General features: G+C 33.0%; 1 protein-coding gene across 3 annotated transcripts in view; it reads left to right on the forward strand.

The window, feature by feature from the left end:
* The window catches only part of LOC118206101 (uncharacterized), a 279,989-nt gene that overhangs the window by 20,939 nt on the left and 237,756 nt on the right, over positions 1–21,294 (forward strand). For all 3 annotated transcript variants that reach the window (XM_085817487.1, XM_085817486.1, XM_085817488.1), the window contains one exon: positions 5,602–7,084. In XM_085817487.1, the coding sequence (XP_085673613.1) occupies positions 5,602–7,084 (1,483 nt within the window). The remainder of the gene's footprint in view (positions 1–5,601; positions 7,085–21,294) is intronic.

The following is a 21,294-nucleotide window of genomic DNA, read 5'->3' on the forward strand; positions in this document are numbered from 1 at the left end:
CTTTCACCTTCTCTTCTAATTGAGTTGTTCTATAGGTATCACTTGGTGAAACTTTGGTAACTACCAAAGGCCCTCGAAATTTTGGTTAATTCTCCAGTTGATTTAGGTACTCTTCTCATATAACTACTATCTCTTCTTGTTTGAATGTTAAGTAATTGCTTCTCTTCTTGTCATAATTTGCTTCATTTTCATCTGCATATCTTCAGTTCTCTTTCTAGCTTCATTCTGTAAGATTACTGGATTCTCCCATTCATTTGTATCTTCATATTTCTATTTCTGATGTTTAAATTAAGGAGGAATTTTTGTTGGACCTCAAATTCGAAATCTTATTTAGATTCCAAATTTGAAACAATGATGAATAATTGTGAAACCAAAGCATGGTTGAGTTTTAAACAGGTGAATGAAAATTTTTTAGTGAACGAGAAACATCTAGATCACAAAACTACTGTAGAAGACATGCTACAAAAATTAAGATTGCTCGGATGCAACATGAGTATTAAGTTACATTTTTTACATGCACACGTAGATTGCTTTCCAGAGAATGGAGGAAAAGTTGTAGTTCATTTGTATATAAGCTACACCAAAATAATTTTCAGATTTGGAAAATCATAATTACAAACCTTTCATTTTTAAGGTTAGTTAAAAATAATAATTTAAATTAGTCAAATTTGTATTCATTCAGTAATTTTTATTTTATCAATATGATTTACTGGAAAAATGTGTTTTATAAATACTTCCCCCTTTTCTTTAATAGTTTCCTTTAATAGCTTTATATTACATATTGTTACTGTTTCTGAGATCTGTCGTGTAACAAAATTTGCTATTTTGATATACTGAGTATTTTCATTCCGAAACATTTTACCTGACTGTAACTTATGTAGGAGAATAGATTGATCAGCATTAAAATTGATGCAAGGATAGTAACTTCAAGAAGCACAGGCAAAAATTTATTTTTCCACATTTGAGCTTCCTTTTTTAAAATAGATGTTCTCACTGCAGTGAAACTTGTAAAGCAGTCCACAACATTAAGAACGACCACAATATTAAAAAATTTCCTTTATTGTCATTCTTATGAGAATGATTTTGCTATACATTTTGAAATTTATTTTTCAGTATTTTTTCCCCACTTACCGAAGCCAAGCAGTAAAGTTGCTGGACTCTAGTAGTTCGATTCCAGGCGAATGGGCTGGTTGCATGGCCATCTTCTTGTTTTCCCTGTGTCTCATGTGAATGCAAGTCAGTTTCCTTTAAAAAGTTCTCCATGAAGGCATCTTAGGCAGGTAGCCCTAGCATGCTTTACCATTATAATTAAACCAAAGAGATCAATATTTTCCCATGATTTTTACTGTAGTAGCAAAGGTTGAAGTTGTAATTCTGCCAAATACTCTTTGAATAAAAGAATGTCATTTGGTACCAAAGTTTGTTTCTTTCTCATAATGTAGTCAGTGGGATAAATTCAAACTGTCTATAAGTAAACATAACTGTCATTTCTGACCCACTTAACAAAGAAAAAAGTATAAGTCAAGATATTTCTTAGAAGTCACTATCGATTATCAGCAGCTTTTTGTATTGTTCAAAAAACCAGCACTGTTTCATCTCTGTTCATACATGCCTTTCGTGAACCTGAGAAAAGACAATTTTAATTTTCTACTGTCATTTTTTGGTTTAAAGACTCATATGTGTTAAAAACACATACCTTTTGCAGATGCACTTTTTGTTCTCTTTACTGCATCAAAAACAAATCTTTTGCCTTTCTTCAGTATTAATTCTTTTGTTGTGCTTTGACAAGTTTGGCAGTTATCAACATTCTCATAATTTTAAAATTGATTAAAAGTTTTGATCTGATGATTTGTGAGCAATTTTGTTACCAAATATAATAATGTTATTGTGATATCATTTAACTAAAAATTGTAATTATGTTATTGAGAAAAATAGCATTAAAATAAAATATTACTATCTGATTATCCCATGTTTTTGTGGCAGTTTTTTGAATATCTTGATTCTGAAATTTAAACACGGTAACAGACAGAGTAAATAAAGCAGAGTTTTTTAATTATGTTTTAGCAAAAACAAGAAAGCTACTATATTTATTTCAAAATTATTTTCATTTAAGTAATTTTTTATTATAACTGTGTCACTCTATTAAGATATTCAATTATGTATTAGTTTTCTGTGTAAAAATCATTTTACACTTTTTTCTGAAATTTTTTTTCAAAATTTTCTAAATTTTATTCTTAAGTAAAAATTTGGGGGGGGGGGAGAGAAATAACAAAATGAAAAATGTATTAATGGTATTAAGTTTTAGTAGATGTAGTTTAGAGTAAGACTGTGATGAGTTTATCACTTTATTTGGAGAATCCTTGGAAAAAACTATGAAAAAGAAGTTATCTGACTTTTCTATGGTACCTACTTATAATTGCAACTGTTAGTATGTAAACAGTGCCAAAAGCCCTCATGTTAATAGAGTGTGCCAAAGCAGCAACCTTACTTTGAGTTTTTCTTGTGTCTAGCAGATTATAATTGATTGTAGTTAGGACTGTCGCCTGTTTGATGATGGTTTGTGAAGAATTCAATAGGGTTCTTTCTTTAGTGCAATTCACAAACAAGAGTTGTACATTTCCATTATGCATCTGCCCCCACATTTGGACATGTGAGTACATAATGGAAAAGTATCGTGAGTGTGTGTGCCATATGTAAACTATTCTAATAACCAGAAATTATTTGCAATTAAAAAACCCAACAAAATGCATGGCATGTGCATAATAAAAGAGTACTACAAACAACAAGGCTTAACCAGAGGATCATAATAATCAGTTTCAAATACAAGTGGAACTGAAAAGAAAGTTTAAGTATTAAATGATGATTCTGATTCTGAATTTGAAGATGATGATGATAAGGATATCTTTTCTACTTTGGATCTCAAATGTCTTTATCTTGATAAATTTCTGTTTCCTTTATTTTTTCTTTTAATTCTGTGATTTGCACTATGACAAATTGCAAAAAATGGTTCTATTTTTGCAGTTTGTTATGGTGAAAAGCAACTTTGGAAAATAATTTTTCTATTAAAAACTTTGAATTTTGATAGTTGAAAAGATTATCTGAATGCATATTATATCATTTCATAGTTTTTTGAAGCTATTTTCAGAACTGAAATTACTAAATGAAATAAAATTACCAATTTTGCACATTCTAAATGCATACAGTTTATTAGAACAATGGAATTTTCAATTAAATCAGAAGATTCAAAGAGGAAAAAAATTATCGAAGAAAATGTATACATAAGAGGAAAAAAAATTTTTTTTTCAAAGGGCTGTTGTGGAAGATAATAATAAATTGCAGGTACTTTAGAGGATGATGCAGAGACTAATAGGAACATTAATTGTTCAGTTTGCTTATTGTAATTTAATAAAATAATTTATAAAAGATTAAAATATAGATAAACTCAAATTTTAGATTAAAAAGACACAAATATTTTGTTGTGTTATGGTTTTATATATTTTAATGTATAATTGTTCTATCTTTTTAAAACTGATATAATAAATTATATATATAATTCTTTATTTCTTACAAAATTTTGTGGATTATGATTTCAGTATTGACGTTTTCAATGAATATTTTTCATAAGAGAATTTTTTAATTATGACCAGTAGGTTTTTTTTAATAGTATAAATCTTTTTTAAAATATGTGTTAATAAATGTTTCAAGAAATTGTGTTAAATAATTGTGTAATTAATGCACAATTGAATTCATTCAAGGCACAAGGACAGAGAAAATATTAATCACTTGAAAACAACTTTTTGAGAGTTGGTTTTGTTCTCAAACTTGGTTTTATTAAACATGTTTTGCGTTAAATATTAGACTATTTAATAATAACCTGTACTACAGTCAAAAGTCGTTAATTCGGACACCCATAATCCAGAATGATCTATAATCCGGACCGCGACGCATGCGTAGAAAGTCTTTTATGTCTAAGACTTTTACGGCTGCAAATATGCGTGTGCACATGCGCGTAATACGTTTATGCTTGCGCATTTAATGTATAACGGAGGGTATAAGCTAAGCTAAAATTATCTAATTCAGTTAATGTTGCAGATTGCGTTGTTCCTCAATCTTCGAATTGGATCCAGCTTATTATTTTTTGCAGACTGTTAGAGCAATTTTATAAAAGTAAGCTTGAACTTTCGATTATGACAAAAAGAATTTCCGATTCTGTAGCTGCCAAAGGATCTACAAAGCGAAAGTATGTTTCGATGGCCATCAAACAAAAAGTGGAATTGGTGCAAAAAAAATGGATAAAGGCATATCCTTCGTTTCTCAAACCATTCCGAAATCTGTATCAATTTCACGCTGCTCAGCGTCCCGAGGGGGGAAAACGCCGAAACGCCGTGGCGCGCAATGAATTGGAAGTTAAATCTGTCAGCACTATCCTTATCTTCAGGGCAGATGTTTTTATTTTATTTCGCTTATAATTCCTTACTAAATGTAGTATTTCATCTCGATGTACTCCGTCTTTGATATGATATAAATCAAATTCCTCGTCATTATAATTCGCTTCCGATAAAGAAGAAAGTGATATAGAGGTTATTGAAAACGAAAAAATTTCGATTGACAAATTAGTCGGTATTCTCGACACAGCAATTATAGGACTTTAACAGCGGAACTTTGTAACTGAAGTAGAAATTATGTCTGTTTATAGAATTAAAGAGAAAGTATTATCACATAAAACGAAGCAACTTAAACAACTTACATTGAAAGAAATGTTTAATAAAGTAAACAAATAAATATTAAGCTTTTTTTTTTTTTTTTGTAAATTTTGATACCCTTTAGATCATAATTGTTCTTTATTTCATAAATTACGGTTTCGTATTTTTAATTTTATAATTTCTGCATGCCATCTTACCAAATTTAAACTGATGATCTATAATCCGGAAAAATTGATAATCCGGAATTGCCGAAGTCCCGACGAGTCCAGATTAACGACTTTCGACTGTATACTATTTATATTCAACATTGTTAATACGTACCACATGCCTCTTTTATGCTCAGAAAAATATTCATTGCAAGAGTGAAGGTGGTTGCATAGATAATTGCTTTAGTTTATATACTTCTATTTATTCACAGATCTATAATTGTTTTTCATTCATATTTTTTTAAAGGTCCTTAAAAATCTGTAATTTTTATTTAAAGAAATAAGTGCAAACCCTGTAGAAATGTATATGCATAGCATCTTGTTTTGCTCTAAATAGATTGATATGCTGTTTTGTTTTCTTATCTCATGGAATGTGAGATTCATTTCTAATTTTTAAAAATAATGCAAGTAAAATGTTTTAAAATATATAGAGTGGAAATGAATCTCAATGCATAACTAAATTTATAAAAGTGGTTACTTTACTTGGTAGGTTAATTTTATATCAGGTATTTAATGAAAGGGAAAGAATTATACACCAAAGGGAAATTATTTTGTAATACATTAAAATAATATACATTGCTGTTGTTTTATGTGATGATTGTGTATATATGTAGATTTTTGTGCATTTAGATTTTCCCATTTTATTTTTAATAGAGATTGAACTTAAATACATATTTTTGCCTCCTTTACAGGATTGTGAATCATTTTATGGTTGCAGTGACTTTTCCCAAGATGAAAATGGTTATTATAATTACTGCACATGGTGTGGAAATGGAGGAAAACTGTATTTATGTGATGATTGCCCAAATGGTTTCTGTAGCACGTGTGTGCGTCGAAATTTTGGACGAGCTGAAGTCTCTAAAATGAATAGGGATGGTTGGAAGTGCTATCTGTGTAACCCAAGGAAACTGAAACAAAAAATACTGTTTTATGAGTTGATTAAAAGTTTCAGTATAAAGGAAAGTATCAAAAAAGAAAAAAGGTTAAGTGTTTCTACTGCAGATAATAAAAATATAATTGCATCTGAAAGTTGGGTGACGGCGTCATTTGATAGAACTGATGATGAAAATAAAAATTTCCAGAAAAAAATTAATAAATTGAGAAACATTGAAACAACTCATTCTAAGAGCCTAAAACATATTGTTAAAAAATTTGAACAACTTATTGTTAATCATAATTCTGAATTAAAAAAAATCATGAAAGCTTTACTACAACAGTATTCTGTGTTTGTAAATTCTAAACTTAAAACTGATAGTGCTAATGAACAGCTTGAATCGGCAAATTGTGAAAAAAATGTAAATGTGATAGATTTAACTGAAGATGTTGGAAGTAAAGATATAGATTCTAAGTCAAATGAGAGTGTAAATATTTTATCAGTGAATGAAACTAATAAGGATGTATGTGTACAAGAAGCTGATGGGGATAAAAATGATACTTCTTTCAAAGATAAACTTGAAGAAAATGCTTCTGTTGAAGACTCTGTTCTTAATTCTGCTACTGCAGATGAAAAAACTGAAGTTTTAGATGCTAATCTTAAAGCCAAAATGGCATTACTTGATGATTCAGATTCTGAAAGTTGTAGGGAAGGAAAGATCCTTTCTACTTCCCCTTCAAAATCTAATGATTCTAAAAATAAATTATTGAAAGATGGCAATAAAGATAACAACAAAATATCAGTTTCAAATACAAGTGGAGCTGAAAAGGAAGGTGGAGTATTAGATGATGATTCTGATTCTGAATTTGAAGAAGACGATGATAAGGATGATGAGGATTTCAGTCCATCAGCTTTCGATTCAGATAAATTTATCCCAAATAAGAAATCAAAGAAAAAAGTGCATCAAAAGTTAAAACATTTGAAATCAGATAAAGACATTACTTCTTCAGATGAAGGATCTAGTTCAGAAAAAAGTGTTGTTAAGGATAAGCATGAAAGAAAAGTGAAGAAAAAATTTTCTAATATTCCAGATTATGAAGATCCTAAACTGAAATTAAACGCAGTGGTTCTTGTTCAGAAGTGTGATAATATATTAAATGGTGAAACATCAATAAAATTGGAAATCGATAAGATAGCTGAGCTCGAAAAATTAGTAGATCGTTTATGTAAGTCTCCTGTACGGTCTAAAAAAAGAAGCAAAGGTATTAAGCGTACCCCTTTAAAAGACAGGAATTTTAAAGGTAAATTGTAGTATAATTTTTTAATATGTTTCTAACTTTTGAGATGCATTTTATTATTTTCTTTCAATATATAATTCTATGGAAATTTTGCATACTTTTTTCCTTTAATTTTAATTTTTGTTTACTTAATCAGAAATAATTAAAAATTTTTTTCTTCTGTAAATGTAATATCCCCAGCCCCCAGATTTTTCACACAGTAGCATCATTGAGTACTTTTCCAAAAGCTGTTTGCATCATCTTTAAAATATGTTAAAAAAAGTAAATACAGTGCAAAGTCTGAGATTGGACGACTCATTGGGACTTCGGCGATTCTGGACATGGGATTTTTCCAGATATTAGATCATCAATTTAAAACTAGTAAGATGGCATGTAGAAATTATAAAATTAAAAATATGAAATTGGGATTTTTGAAATAATGAAGCATTTATAATCTAAAGGGTAACAAAATTTACAAAAAAAAAAAAAAAAAAAAAGGTGTAACATTTCTTTACTTACTTTATTAAGCATTTATTTCAATGTAAGTTGTTTAAGTTGCCTTTTTTTTTTTTTTTTTTCCTCTAATATTTTCTCTTTAATTCTGTAGACAGTGTTAATTTCTTGTTCAGTTACACAGTTCCATTGTTCAAGTCCTGTAATTGTTGTGTCGAGAACTCTGACTAACTTATCAATCGGAATTTTTCTGTTTTCAGTAACCTCTCAGTCACTTTCTTCACCATCAATAGCGATGTTTTCTGGATCTAGAATCATACTACAGATTTTGCCATCTGTTGATTGATTGGGGCATTGTCATTGCAATGAAAAACTGTTATATTGTCTTCATTTATTACCGCTTCTCCACATTTCTATACAAAATCCATTAACTGAACAATTTCACCAATATATGAAAACCTTCACATTCATGGCTATCATATTCATAATCCTCACCATGAAATTATGGCACCTGACCATAAATTATGCCAAGCATTTTTTAAAGTATCTTGAGACACATCCTCCCAGGATCTTGCAATCCTCTACAAGGATTTTAGGCTAAAATATTTCAAAATTCTTGAATAGTCTTACTGTTATTCAAAAAATTTAACATGGATTTTAAAAATTCTACTTTATATTTGCATTTCAGTGTATGTTTTTTTTCCAGTATTCATAGGCTGCATTACAGACATACAATTTGGAGAAAAGAATAATATGGATACGTTATCTTTCATTGAAACTTTAAGTGAAGTATGAGCCAAACAGTTGTCTGCAATCAGAATAATCATGAGGTAAACCCACCAAATTGTGCTGAGCCTCTGAATGAGTACGAAATGATTTTCAAATGAATCATTCATTAACACTTGTATCATCCATGTTCTTTTATTTGCACGATATGTAACAGGAAAAATCTTTACTCCTTTAAATGCTCAATGTTGTATATTTTTTCTGATTATGAAAAGTTTACACTTCTGCATTCTTGCAGCATTTGCACATGCTAAATTTGTTACACAAGTTGGAGCCTTTTCTATAGAGGTTGTCAAGTTATTTTGTAATACATATTGCCGGAAAAGACCAGTTCCATCAGCGCTGTAAATTTGTTCTGGAGATAACTTTTTCACCATTAATGGGTTCAAAGAATCCATCTGCAAATAGTTCAGCAGCTTCAGTATCAGCTGAAGCTTTTTCACCTGAATTTTTTAATTGCCTTATACCATGGAGATTTTTAAATTTCATAAACAACCTATCGAATATACACTAAGTTTTTACATTCATTTCTTAATGAAATATTTTAGCTTGAGCCATTAGCATTGGAGCCTATCAATGGCACGCCCTCAATGTGATGCTGTCTGACACATTCTGTCATCTATTTTTCATAATCTTCACTTTTAGCAAAACGAATAATTGGGTGTCAGAATCCACAAAAAATTCAAAAAGTTCCTTTTTCTTTTTTCTTATGTCATATACAATTGACTTTCGAATGCTATACTCCTTGCATAATTTATCCATTTCTTGCAGCAATTGCACTTTTTGTGTATTGGATATCGAACCATGCGTTTGCTTTGTAGATTCTGTTGCAGCTCCAGAATTAGAAACTCTTTTTGACATACCATAATTTCCGGAAGAAATCCCGCATCAGTGTAAACGGCACACTCAAGAAAAATGGTGGGAAAAAAATTTAAATTACTCAGAAATGCCGCATCAGTGTAAATGCTGCAATAGATTAAATTGCACATGATGTTGTGGGCCGTATAGATGCAAAATCTCAACATGTGTCCTGATATATGACATATCAGTTAAGAAAAATGCATGAAATGAAACCATAACTCAAAAATAAATTAAAGGTAAGAAATGTTGAAAATATATTTACGTTCACGAATATACTTATATTTACCCACTAAAGAAGTCCATATTTGTAATACTCAGAGTATATTATAAAAAATGTTGCAACAACGAAATATTAAATTTGGATGACAAAAAGAAATTTTAAATTTTACTTACAAAACAAATTACAGCAACCTGTACATCATATGAAGCCATCAAAATCTGATTCTTCATTATCTGAATTAAAAAGATTTAGTAAATCCTGATCTAAGTCTTCCAGATCGTCACATTCATCCTCTTGGTTTACAGTCTCTTTATCTAAGGGTATAATTTCAGCTTCTTTGAACCCTGCTATTATTGACGATGTTTTTACTGATTTCCACACACTTCCTACCCACTTTGCAACTTCTTCGTAAGATGCTGTACGCATTTTACCACTTTTGGTATACGCATGCAATCCTTCACTCATCCAACACTCCCACCGCTTTCGGACTTCAGCTTCGAATTATTTATTACCTGACAAATCTATTGGTTGTAAGATTTTTGTCAAACCATCAGGAATTATTGCTACGGTCGTAGACATTTTTTGAAATTTGGTTTTCACTGACTCAAGTAAAAGAGCACGCATGGAATCCATTATCAATAACCCTTTTGGTTGGGAAAAAGATCCCTTACGACACTGCCAAACTTTTTGTAGCCACTCATGCATGATTGTTTCGCACATCCAGCCGTTCTCGCTTGCACAAATAATTGCGTCATTAGGAAAATCTCCCTTCGGAATAGTTTTTCGTTTAAAAATGATCATCGGCTTTAGCTTGTCACCGTTTGATGCACAGCTAACACACATGTAAATGACATTCTTTCATGTCCCGTCTTAAGCACAGATACAGTTTTAGCACCAGTTTCATCAACAGTTCTGTTTGCAGGAGAGTCGAAAGCTAATGCCGTTTCATCCATATTTATTATCTGTGACCAAAGAAGTTTTTTTTTTTTTTTTTTTGTCAATAATATCTGTCACATAATTTAGAAAAGATGCCTTTTTATTCTGCTTGTCCATTGGTAATTGTTGCCCGACTGTTGTCCTAGGACGCACAGAAGTATTTTTTCTTTTCATAAATCTGCTACACCAGCAAGGCCCTCCTTTGAAATCATTTATGTTCATTTGTTTTGCTCTAAATTTTGCTTGTAAGCGAATTTTTACAGTCGAAATTGCCATTCCCTTTCCTTGTTGCTCCTTTATCCAGTTTGCAAGGTCCTCCTCTAGATTTGGCCACCTTACAGTACCACTTCTTTTGGCTCGTTTCTGTTGTAGCATATTTTTAAGTTCTTTTTTGGTTCTCCAATGTCGAATACATCTCTTGTCCACTTCAAACTCTTGAGCTGCTGCTCTATTTCCAATTTGTTCAGCACATGAAATTACATTAAGCTTAAAACCAGCAGTATAGCTCTGTGCCGTTTAGGTGCCATTTTAAAAAATTTACGCTCCCTTCTTACTTAAAAACTATTCAACAATGACTTTTACCTGAACTGATGGGATCTGTATCTGGCAGAATGCCAAGAAAAATTGATTCATGCTGAAGGGAAAATAGTCAGAGTTCGTTATTGCAAGGCAGGTGGAGTCATGTCCGCCTTTGAAAAAAAATTGCAGAAAAGTCAGGTGTGGGGAGAGGATGGGTGTTCGCTTATGCGTCAAAGTATTATGCTACCAGCGTATCAAGGACTATAAAGAGACTACTATATTCTAAAGTATTCATTTATTTAAAAACATCACTCAGGTATATAACATACAATTAATCTTCAATAAGCCTAACTAACTACAGAAACATGTTTACCTAATTATATAATTGCCCTGCTGCCACTCTCATGAAACCAAACTAACTACAATTATTAGTGACCAAAAAGTAAAAGTAATAAGTATAAAATTAAAGTAAAGTAAATACAAAATACATTGTTTTGAAATCCAACAATGGGTCCTGAAAGATTCATGGAATGGCTGAGGAGAGAGACTATTCAAACTGATGAGAATGCTGATTTGAAAGGGGGAAGAATGTTATTGTTCTGAGATCACATTTAGGTTGAATAAGGCATGTAGGTCTGTTCAAGGGAAAGAATGTAAACAAAATAACGTTCACAAAAAGCAACTGAGCGGTCTTTTGCGTGGGAACAGCACCAGTCTATGTACAGTGACAAGGCCATCCAAACTATGTACAATGACCATCATAGGAAATATTTTATTTTTAGTGCACTTAAACGCCGTAGCATTTCTTCCAGAAATTACGGTAATTGAAATTTCATAGAATTGCTGTAATAAAATTTAATTACTAAAGCAATTAATTTTTATTATTATTACAGCAATTAATTTAATTAATTTTCATAGAATTGCTGTAATAAAGAAAGGCTGCAAAAAATAATAAGCTGGATCAAATCAGAAAGTTCAGCAACATCCCAATCTGCTATATTGACTGAAATTCTTAGGAATCAGTATTTATAATCAGATTCTTAGGAAAAGTATACTTTTAGCCTTGCTTAATGGCATCCATTATCTATTATTGATTAGGTATCATGAGATTGGTAACAAAAGACAAGTTGTTCCTCTAAATTTTGTCTTGCTTCTATCACGCATTGAGACAATTAAGCCTGAATTATTATTATCCTTACATCTACTTCTTCCACATGCCTAAGCCTTATCAGAGTCCTGAATAAATAAATTCCTACATATACTTAAGATTTTATCAAGGGCTGATGCTAGATATCTTACCACCTGATGCAGTCTCTGCATGTTCTAAATTCTCCTACCAAGTGCCTCCCTAAGTTCTGATTTTTTGCTGCCCCTAAATTTTAGATCCCAGTGCTTCTCCCAAGTTCTAAAATAGTTTTCATCCTTTAATTTGGTTGCTCAGTGCTTCTTTAAATTAAAAAAAATTTGGCGAATTCTGCCGTCCAGTGTGGCCATACGAGCTCTAGTGCCGTTCTGGTTTTATGTGAAAACAAATCAGTTATTCTTAATTAAAATAGTGGCTTTAATCTTTTGGCTTATAGGCCAAAAGATTAAATGTAATCTTTTGGCCTATAAGTATCATTAATAAAATCTATTTTGGACATATCGAAAGAAATTTTTTTAAAACTTTTCCTCGTCAACATTTCTTAGCGCATTTAACTTAAATCTGTAATCATTACCAAGTGTAATGTCAATATAAAAGGTTTCCTTACTTTTTATTATTAAATTACTATTATTAAAAAAAAGTTTAGTCATCGCTGCACTAGTCATTACTCAAGTTGTCATGTGTTGTTAAACATGTGGTGATGAAAGCAAAATGTAATAAATAAGGATTTACCAGGTTGACATCAGGGATATAAAATATTAGTAGGTATAAAATCAATTATATTTCTATGTAGAATGTTTCCGTTTGATACGTATGCCAAGCAGATACACAGCTGTGGAGCCAAATTATTGATGACACAAATTTATGCTAAATTGTTTCTTCAATATGGAGGATATGGACTTCTGGTATTTATTTAGTGCCGAAGTGAAATTAAGAATCGAGACTGTCCGCGCTTAGTTATAGTGGGAAAAATCAAACACACATGCCTAAAGCATACAAAAAAAGGTGAGCATATTGGTGGTTTTGAGGTGTGATGAAAGCAAAATGTAATAAATAATGATTCACCAGGTTGACATCAGGGATATAAAATATTAGTAGGTATAAAATCAATTATATTTCTATGTAGAATGTTTCCGTTTGATACGTATGCCAAGCAGATACACAGCTGTGGAGCCAAATTATTGATGACACAAATTTATGCTAAATTGTTTCTTCAATATGGAGGATATGGACTTCTGGTATTTATTTAGTGCCGAAGTGAAGACTGTCCACGCTTAGTTATAGTGGGAAAAATCAAATACACACGCCTAAAGTATACGAAAAAAAGAAGGTGAGCATATTGGTGATGTTGAGGTCTAGATATTGGACATCCAGATCTTGGACTTTGTACTGTATTTGTTTTTTCTGAATTGGCATTATTCTTTCCTCACATATTACAGTTTTTTTATGAATGTTGTTTTTAAGATGAACAAAATTTAATTAAATGAAGGGATTCTAGTTCAAGAGTGTTATAATTGTAAATCTCATGCATGATCTGAAAATTTAACTAAGTTGTTAAGCCTATAGTTTGGGGGAAGGGGCACCAGAAGTTTATGTTTAAACTGTAATTTTAAAAAAAAAAAAAAAATTGATTTCTGTTTTTTTAGCTATGTTTATTTCATTTTGAGTATTTTAGAATTTTATAAAAATTTTGGAATTATTGTTTTTCTATTTTAGTTTTTGTATACTAAATCTTAATTTTTTCCCTCCAGTAGAGACATGTATTTTTGTAATCACTCAGTTTGTTGATTTGAAATAAGCCATATAAAAAGAAGACACTTTTGCATTTTATTACACAAATATGAATTTATTTAGATACAAGAGACATAAAACTATTACTTACAAAATTAAATTTGTTACTAATTTTAAAATGCCTACCTTTAAAAGACCAAGATTTACTCCTGCATATTACTGTGCAGCTTTGCCATGTATTAGTTAAGAGTACATTTTATGGCTGTGGTGCAGTTAACTCGCTCCTCTTGAAACCCTGATACATTCCTTGTGGCAGTCATTTGCCAGAGGAAACTTCATACATATCACCTTGGCAAGTTTGTCAGACTTCTTGTATTTTTTTTCACAATGAGTATTAAACTTTTCCAAATATAAGTATAGAAACTGAGAGAATGCATTAAGAAATAAATTCATTATTTATCCAAAAAAAATTTTTTTTAATTAGCCATTGCTAAAACATGAGTATTTTCCGCATTTAAAACTCTTCTGTAGTTGGAAGTACATGAGTATACAGTGACTTCCAAAAGTGTTCGTACACTTACGATTTTAATTGAAATAGGGCTCTATGCATTAATTACACTGGTTATCATAAATTAAGGAAAAATCACGATTACTGAAAAAGATACATGTAGAATTTTATGGAACTTACCCACAATATACAACACATAGTAAGGTATCGAATAACATAAAAAGAAATTACCAGACAATTATGGTAGTATAGAAATTAGCACATATATAAAATGAACAAATCGAAGATATCAGTTTGCTATAGTAAAGCCCTGTTCACAAGAGCAGATTCGACCGGTAGCGAAAACCGGTTCTTTCAACGTGTCCCGTTCACAAGCATTAACATGGGATAAGCATTAACTGCCTCACCAAATTGGAGGTAGAACTTCGTTGAATGTTCCTTACCTCTCGGAGCAGGGCAAATGGGAATATTTCCCGTACTATACTGCGCGGTTCACTTAGTTATAGTTACTGCTCGCTGGACTGTCTGCCAAACAGTCGGGCTGATAGATGTCTGGAGATGTTATAGCATCCCTCCCCCCCCAAAATTAGATAGAACTGTACAAGATACGCAAATTATAGACAAATACAGACAAGGTTATCTGATGCTAGGTATTCCAGAAATATCGTTCAAATTAAAACTAAAGTTAAGACAAGTGCATATCGGCTTCAACGCAACAAGGGACTCGGTATCTTTTGAATGATTTTTTAATAAAAAAAATTAAGCATTTTCATCTACTTTTTATGAATATTATTAAATGGTTTTGTGAGACAAAATAATTTTAAGCTGAAAAAATGTTTTTGCTAGTATTTTTTTTAATTTAAATTTTTAAAAAAAAATTTTACTATTAAAATGTCTTTCTTCTCCTACAATTTTCAATGTCTACCCCCAGTTTTTTTTTTATTGTATTTATTAGAGAGTTCTTAATAGCTTTAAGGAATGATTTTGCAATTGATGAATTAGTTTCTGATGGGGAAAAAATACACTTTTATCTAAAATCTTGAAAACAAATATGATCTCAGTTACATTTTCATTTCAAATAATTTTTTCCTTTCAGTATTTTGCAAAACTCATCCTTGTTTCTATAAAGTATATAATTTTAAATAAGCAGTAAAAATAATAAAAATTTAGTCCGTATCTGTATATATTTTAGGACTTTAAGTAAAAGGATTTATTGAAAAAAATGCAAAAGGTTTCTCATTTTGCATTTGCAGTTTAAAGACTACAAACTGTCTAAATAGACATTTAATGATTTCAAATCTTTAAAATTTTATTACAGAATTTCAGTACACACACACACATATATATATAAATCAAACCTAGTGCTATTAAATTGGTAAATATAAACATAAATTACAAACCTTTTTTTAAAACCTTATGTGGCCAGAAAAATTGCAAAAACTTGTAAAATGCAAGCAGAATTTTTCTTTACCTGTTTTTGTTTTGTAAAACACGTTCAAAACAATTTAATACATTAATTAATTATAATATTGTTGCGTGCGTACGGGTTTGTAATAGATTGATAATAGTTTGTAAATGATTGCCATTGCACTCAAATCTGATGATAGCTTAATTAAATTTATTTTATCAACAGAAACATTTCAAAGTTCTGGAATTTTCCACAGAAATACTCGTACAAGTGTTTAGAATATCACTAAGTATAATCAGTAGTTATGCTTCAATCTAATAAGAACGTTAAACACAGCGGAATGCAAAACGCATCCTAAGAGAAAGTTAACTCAGAAATATCTCCGATCTAATGCTGAACTAACAATTGGCAACAATAACAACTATTTTTATGACATAAAAATTGTCATAAAAATAGTGTAGTATAATGAGATTATTACTTTGAAACCGATGTTTCGAATTGATGCCCAAGAAGAACCAATATTTCCCATTCTCCTTCATTGCACATCTTTCAAAAAAGTAAAAAAATCATCCAATTAATTTCCTGTATCATTTTTTTAAATGCGAAAAGTTTATTTTATAAGCTGTAAAAATGTCGGAAGTTAGTAACCGATATATTTTTAGATATGAAATTTTAAAATTAATGGCCATCAAGAAGTCTAAAAATATGAACGATTTTCAAAAATTCTCTCAAAATATTTTTTTAAAAAATTACGCTAAAAATTTTATTTAATTCTTTTTTTCCTCCACAGTGTGTTATGGTGCAAACTATAATATTCTGAGATTCTCAGTTTATTTGTTAATATTTGCAAAAAATCGTTTCAACTTTAAATTTGAAAAAAATCTGATCCTCTAAAAATCAAAAGTGTGCAACCACATCCACAAGCAGTGTATGTACAAAGTTTGAGTTCTATATCTTATCGCGAAGCAGTTTAAAAATCCATGACCATCTTTTAAAAATAGCGTCAAGCACCGAGAGTGAACTAAATAACAGCTTATAAAATAATAATTAAAAAGCATATATTTTTCAGGAACCATCACGAAAGTTCAGGTACCAGTTGTGAAAGTCCAGATTACAAAATTAACAACAGTAAACAACGTTAAAAATGTGTAAACAGTATTAGAATCTGCCAATTCGGAGACGTGATTGTTCACAGAGGCTTAGGTATAAAGGGGAAGGAAGACGGTGGTCTTCTGAATGGGTCTTAAAGACGAAACTCTTTCATGTCTCCTTTTTCTCCCCTTGCTAATGGAAGCTGTGCGAAGGAGCGTTGCATGTGGACGGGGCTTAAAAATACCTTCACTATGAAATATAATCGCCTCTAAAAACAATACAGCACATTCAGCGATGTGTGATGCTTTCAAGTATGCGGTCTATCAGTTCCATTGGAAGCGAGAACCATTGCTCTTGCAAAGCAGTTGCAAGCACGGCAAGGATCTAAGAGGGAGGATTGAGACAGCTAGATGTCTCCCTAAAGCATCCCAAATGTGCTCGATAGGATTCAAGTCCGGGGATCGAGCTGGTCACTCCATGCGCATAATATTTTTCTGTTGAAGATAATCATATATTATGTGAGCCCTGTGTGGTCTTCCATTGTCGTCCTGTAACAGGAAAGCATCACCTATCGCCCCGGCATATGGGCGCACATAAGCATCAAGGATGTCATCTCTATAAACATGAGCATTCGCGGTTCCCCTTGGAAAAGCATGGAGGTCTGTGCGTCCACCCAAAGAGATGCCACCCCAAACACAGACACTGCCTCTTCCGTATGCATTTCTTTGACGGATGGTAACGGGTTCCAGGTTCTCTCCATATCAAATAACGCCTACTACCACTTTCTAGACTAAACCTGGACTTATCCATAAAGTGAATAGCCCTCCACTGCTCAGGTGTCCAGTGGACTTGTTGTCTTGCCCACTGTAAACGGTCCCTCCTATAGCGTGACTTGAGCGGCACGCAAATGGTTGTTCGCCTCGCATACAGACCACCTTTGTGAAGCCTTCTACGCACAGTTGACATTGACACCAACGTTCCGGTGGCTGCAGCAAGGGAGTATCTAAGAAGAGTCGGAGTAGCGGTTCTATTCCTGAGTGCGCATAATGTCAAATATCGGTCATCGGCGCTCGTCGTAGCAGTTGGTTAACCTTGGCTGAACCTCCCAGGTGCCGAATCTGCGATTTGAAATTGCCTCCAAAGTCTATGAACCACAGAAAGACTCACATTTAGCCATCTGACCACTTCTGTTTGACTTTGCCCTGCCTCTAGTCTCCCAATGGCTTTCTGTCGTAGTTCTGCAGGCAAATGATGCCTGGAGGTCATTGTTACGAATTGGCTATCTAAGATTTCTGATGTCACTATCACAGTGAAATATGTAGGCTTGGTCTCAAACATAGACTTTTATGCTCCTCACAGATGATGCATTCCGAGTGCAGCGCCACTAATTTGCATATTGGAGTTTTACTCAGCTACTCTTTTACTTGGCAACATATACAAATTTTAAATGGTTTGGCTTATTTTTGTGATTTTTCCTTAATTTATGATAACCAGTGTAAAAGTAAACTTTTTGAATGAGATTTTAATAATAAGATATATAATCTATTCGTAACAAAATTACATGAAATATTTTTTAAATCTAGTGAAACTTTGTTTTTAAGAAATTAATAATAAAAAAATGACAAACATTCTATCACACAAAAGTCTTCGTACACTGAAATATTTTTGAATAAAATCAAAATTAGAATTATCGTTTGCCCTTTTTTTTAAATTTTTGCATTGTGGTGGCATTTAAAAAATCGTTTGCTTTAATTTTTTATTTGTTTACTTGATAATATTATATTTATTATTGAAAAATGAGTCACAGTCGTAAAGAAATTACAAACAGCATTCGAAAATTGATAATTTTTCACCATAGTAGTCGTAAATCAATTCAGAATATTGCTAAATTAGTTAATTTATCGCATACTACAGTGCAGTATGTGATAAAACGCTTTAAAGAAGAAAATCAGATTGAAAACAAGGTAAGAAAAAGTCGACTGAAAAAGTTAACTAAATGTGATGAGAGATTTATTATCAGAAAATTTGTGAAAATCCCACGTTTGAGTGCTGTAAAAGTTTCTGCAGAATTTATTAAAGTTTTCTTCAATTTTACCTGAAACTGTTCAACGAATTCTCAGAGAAGCTGGAATATGAGGTCAATCCCCCAAAAAAGGTCTCCTATTTTTGGGGGACGTAGAGAAAGTTTTAATACGGTTGTTGGCAACACTGTTGTGAGTGGTGCTTTCTGCACTACCACATAGGCATGCAGGCGCTTCGCTCAGATGTTCAGTCTTGGCTTGGCAGCCATTCGAAATGGAGCTCCCGATAAACGTTACCGCGAAGTGCGCGCATTTATTCGATTTTTGAACGCAAAAGGCGTTAAACCAGTTGAAATTCACCGCCTATTGACGGAAGTGTACGGACAGTCATGCATGGATGTCAAAAACATTCGCAAGTGGTGTAGAGAATTTACAGCTGGTCGTATTGAAATTCATGACGAAGAAAGGGGCAGGAGGCCGTCAATTGCCGACGAGACAATCGCGAAAGTTAAGGAACTCGTGCATAAAGATCGGAGGATCACTCTGGATGCTCTCTGCATTTTGGTTCCTGAGGTTTCCAGAATAACCATCCACAGCATTTTAACGGAAAAGTTGCAATATTGGAAGGTGTGTGCAAGATGGGTGCAGCATATGCTGACAGAAGACCACAAACAGCAGCGGGAAAGGAAACACAAACGGCAAAGGAACATTTGTCTGGACGGCGGTTCTGCTCCGATGATGAGGTGAAAGATGAGGTTCAACGCTTCCTGAAGGGCATGGCGGCAAGCTGGTGTGACATGGGCATTGTAAAACTGCCACAGCGTCTACAAAAACGCATCGACCGAAATGGTGATTATGTTGGAAAATAAAGCATTCTTCAATCTTTAAAGTGATGTAGCAATTATAGAAAATAAACGGTTCTTTGTATATCTAAAAATATAGGAGACCTTATTTTTGGGATTGCCCTCGTATATGGGCGTTCTGCCCGTAAAAATTTTTTTGTTAGTGAGAAAAACAGAAAGCTTAGGCTTTCATTCGCAAAATCAATGATAAATACATCCGAAACGTACTGGAGTAATGTCCTATTTGTTGACGAAAGCAAATTTAACATTTTTGGTTCCAATATTTGAATAACTGTATGGAGAAGAAAAAATGAGGAACTTCATTCTAAGAACTTGGAACAGTTAAGCATGATGGTGGAGGTGTGTGTGGGGTTGCATGGCGGCATCAGGACTAGGTAATTTGTTATTTATTGCTGGCATAATGAATCATTCTCTTTATTTAAATATTTTAAGAGACGATTTAAAATTATCAGACCAAAATTTGGGTATTGGAAATACGAGGGCCATCCAGGAAGTAGATTACGTTTCCGTCTGTGTCCGCTAGTGGCGGGGCTAGCGCGGCCATCTTGGGGTCAGAGCGTTGCGCAGCTCAGTCTGCATCTAGCCGTGCTAGTGAGAGGTTCGTGCTGTGCTCCGTTCAGATACTGTGACGGTTTGAAATGTCTGCGTTAATTGAAAATCCCGCGAGCTGCGAGGTGCGCTCAGTAATAAGGTTTCTGACTGCAAAAAACTGTAAACCGATAGAAATCTATCGGCAGCTTCGTGAAGTGTATGGGGACAACATTATCACTGAAGGTGGAGTGCGTCAGTGGGTCATAAGATTTCAAAATGGCCGAACCAATGTTCACGACGAAGATCGAAGTGGGAGACCCAGCATAGTGACCGCCGAACTTCTCGAAAAAGTCGATGCTAAAGTCCGTGAAAATCGAAATTTCACAATAACGGAACTTTCTTTGAGTTTTCCACAAATTTCGCGAAGTTTGTTGCACGAAATCATCAGCGAAAAGCTTGGTTACCACAAGTTTTGTGCAAGATGGATTCCAAAAAATCTTGACAGAGGACCACAAAAATCAGCGAATGGCTGCAGCGTTGAACTTTTTGGACGCTTACCATAAGGATGGTGACTCTTTACTCGATCGCATCGTTACTGGTGACGAAACATGGGTGAAACATGTGAACTGTGAAACGAAATTGCAATCAATGCAGTGGGGGCACACAAGTTCTCCCCAAAAACCCAAGAAATGCATGCAAACAATGTCGGCAAGGAAGATGATGGCGACTGTTTTTTGGGACAGAAAAGGTGTAATTTTGGTGGACTTCCTGGAAAGAGGCACTACAATAAACTCTCAAAGGTATTGCCAAACTCTCCAAAAACTCAGAAGAGCAATTCAAAACAAGCGCAGAGGAATGTTGAGCTCTAAGATCTTGTTGATTCACGACAACGCCCGGCCCCACACGGCAAATGTCACTCGTAAAGTTCTTGAATCTTTTAAGTGGCAGTTGTTTCCTCATCCGCCGTACAGTCCCGACCTGGCACCGAGCGACTTCCACCTATTCCCAGCAATGAAGAAGTGGCTGGCTATGCAGCGTTTTGATGACGACGCACAGCTGCAAGAAGAGGTAACGAAGTGGTTGAAGGCGCAGGCGGCCGAATTTTTCGACGAAGGAATTTCCAAGCTCGTACATCGCTACGATAAATGCCTTAATTTGTAT

This window comes from Stegodyphus dumicola, chromosome 5 (genome assembly GCF_044657685.1).
Source record: "Stegodyphus dumicola isolate Sdum_Otavi_A_Nest chromosome 5, ASM4465768v1".
Classification (NCBI taxonomy): Eukaryota; Metazoa; Arthropoda; class Arachnida; order Araneae; family Eresidae; genus Stegodyphus; species Stegodyphus dumicola.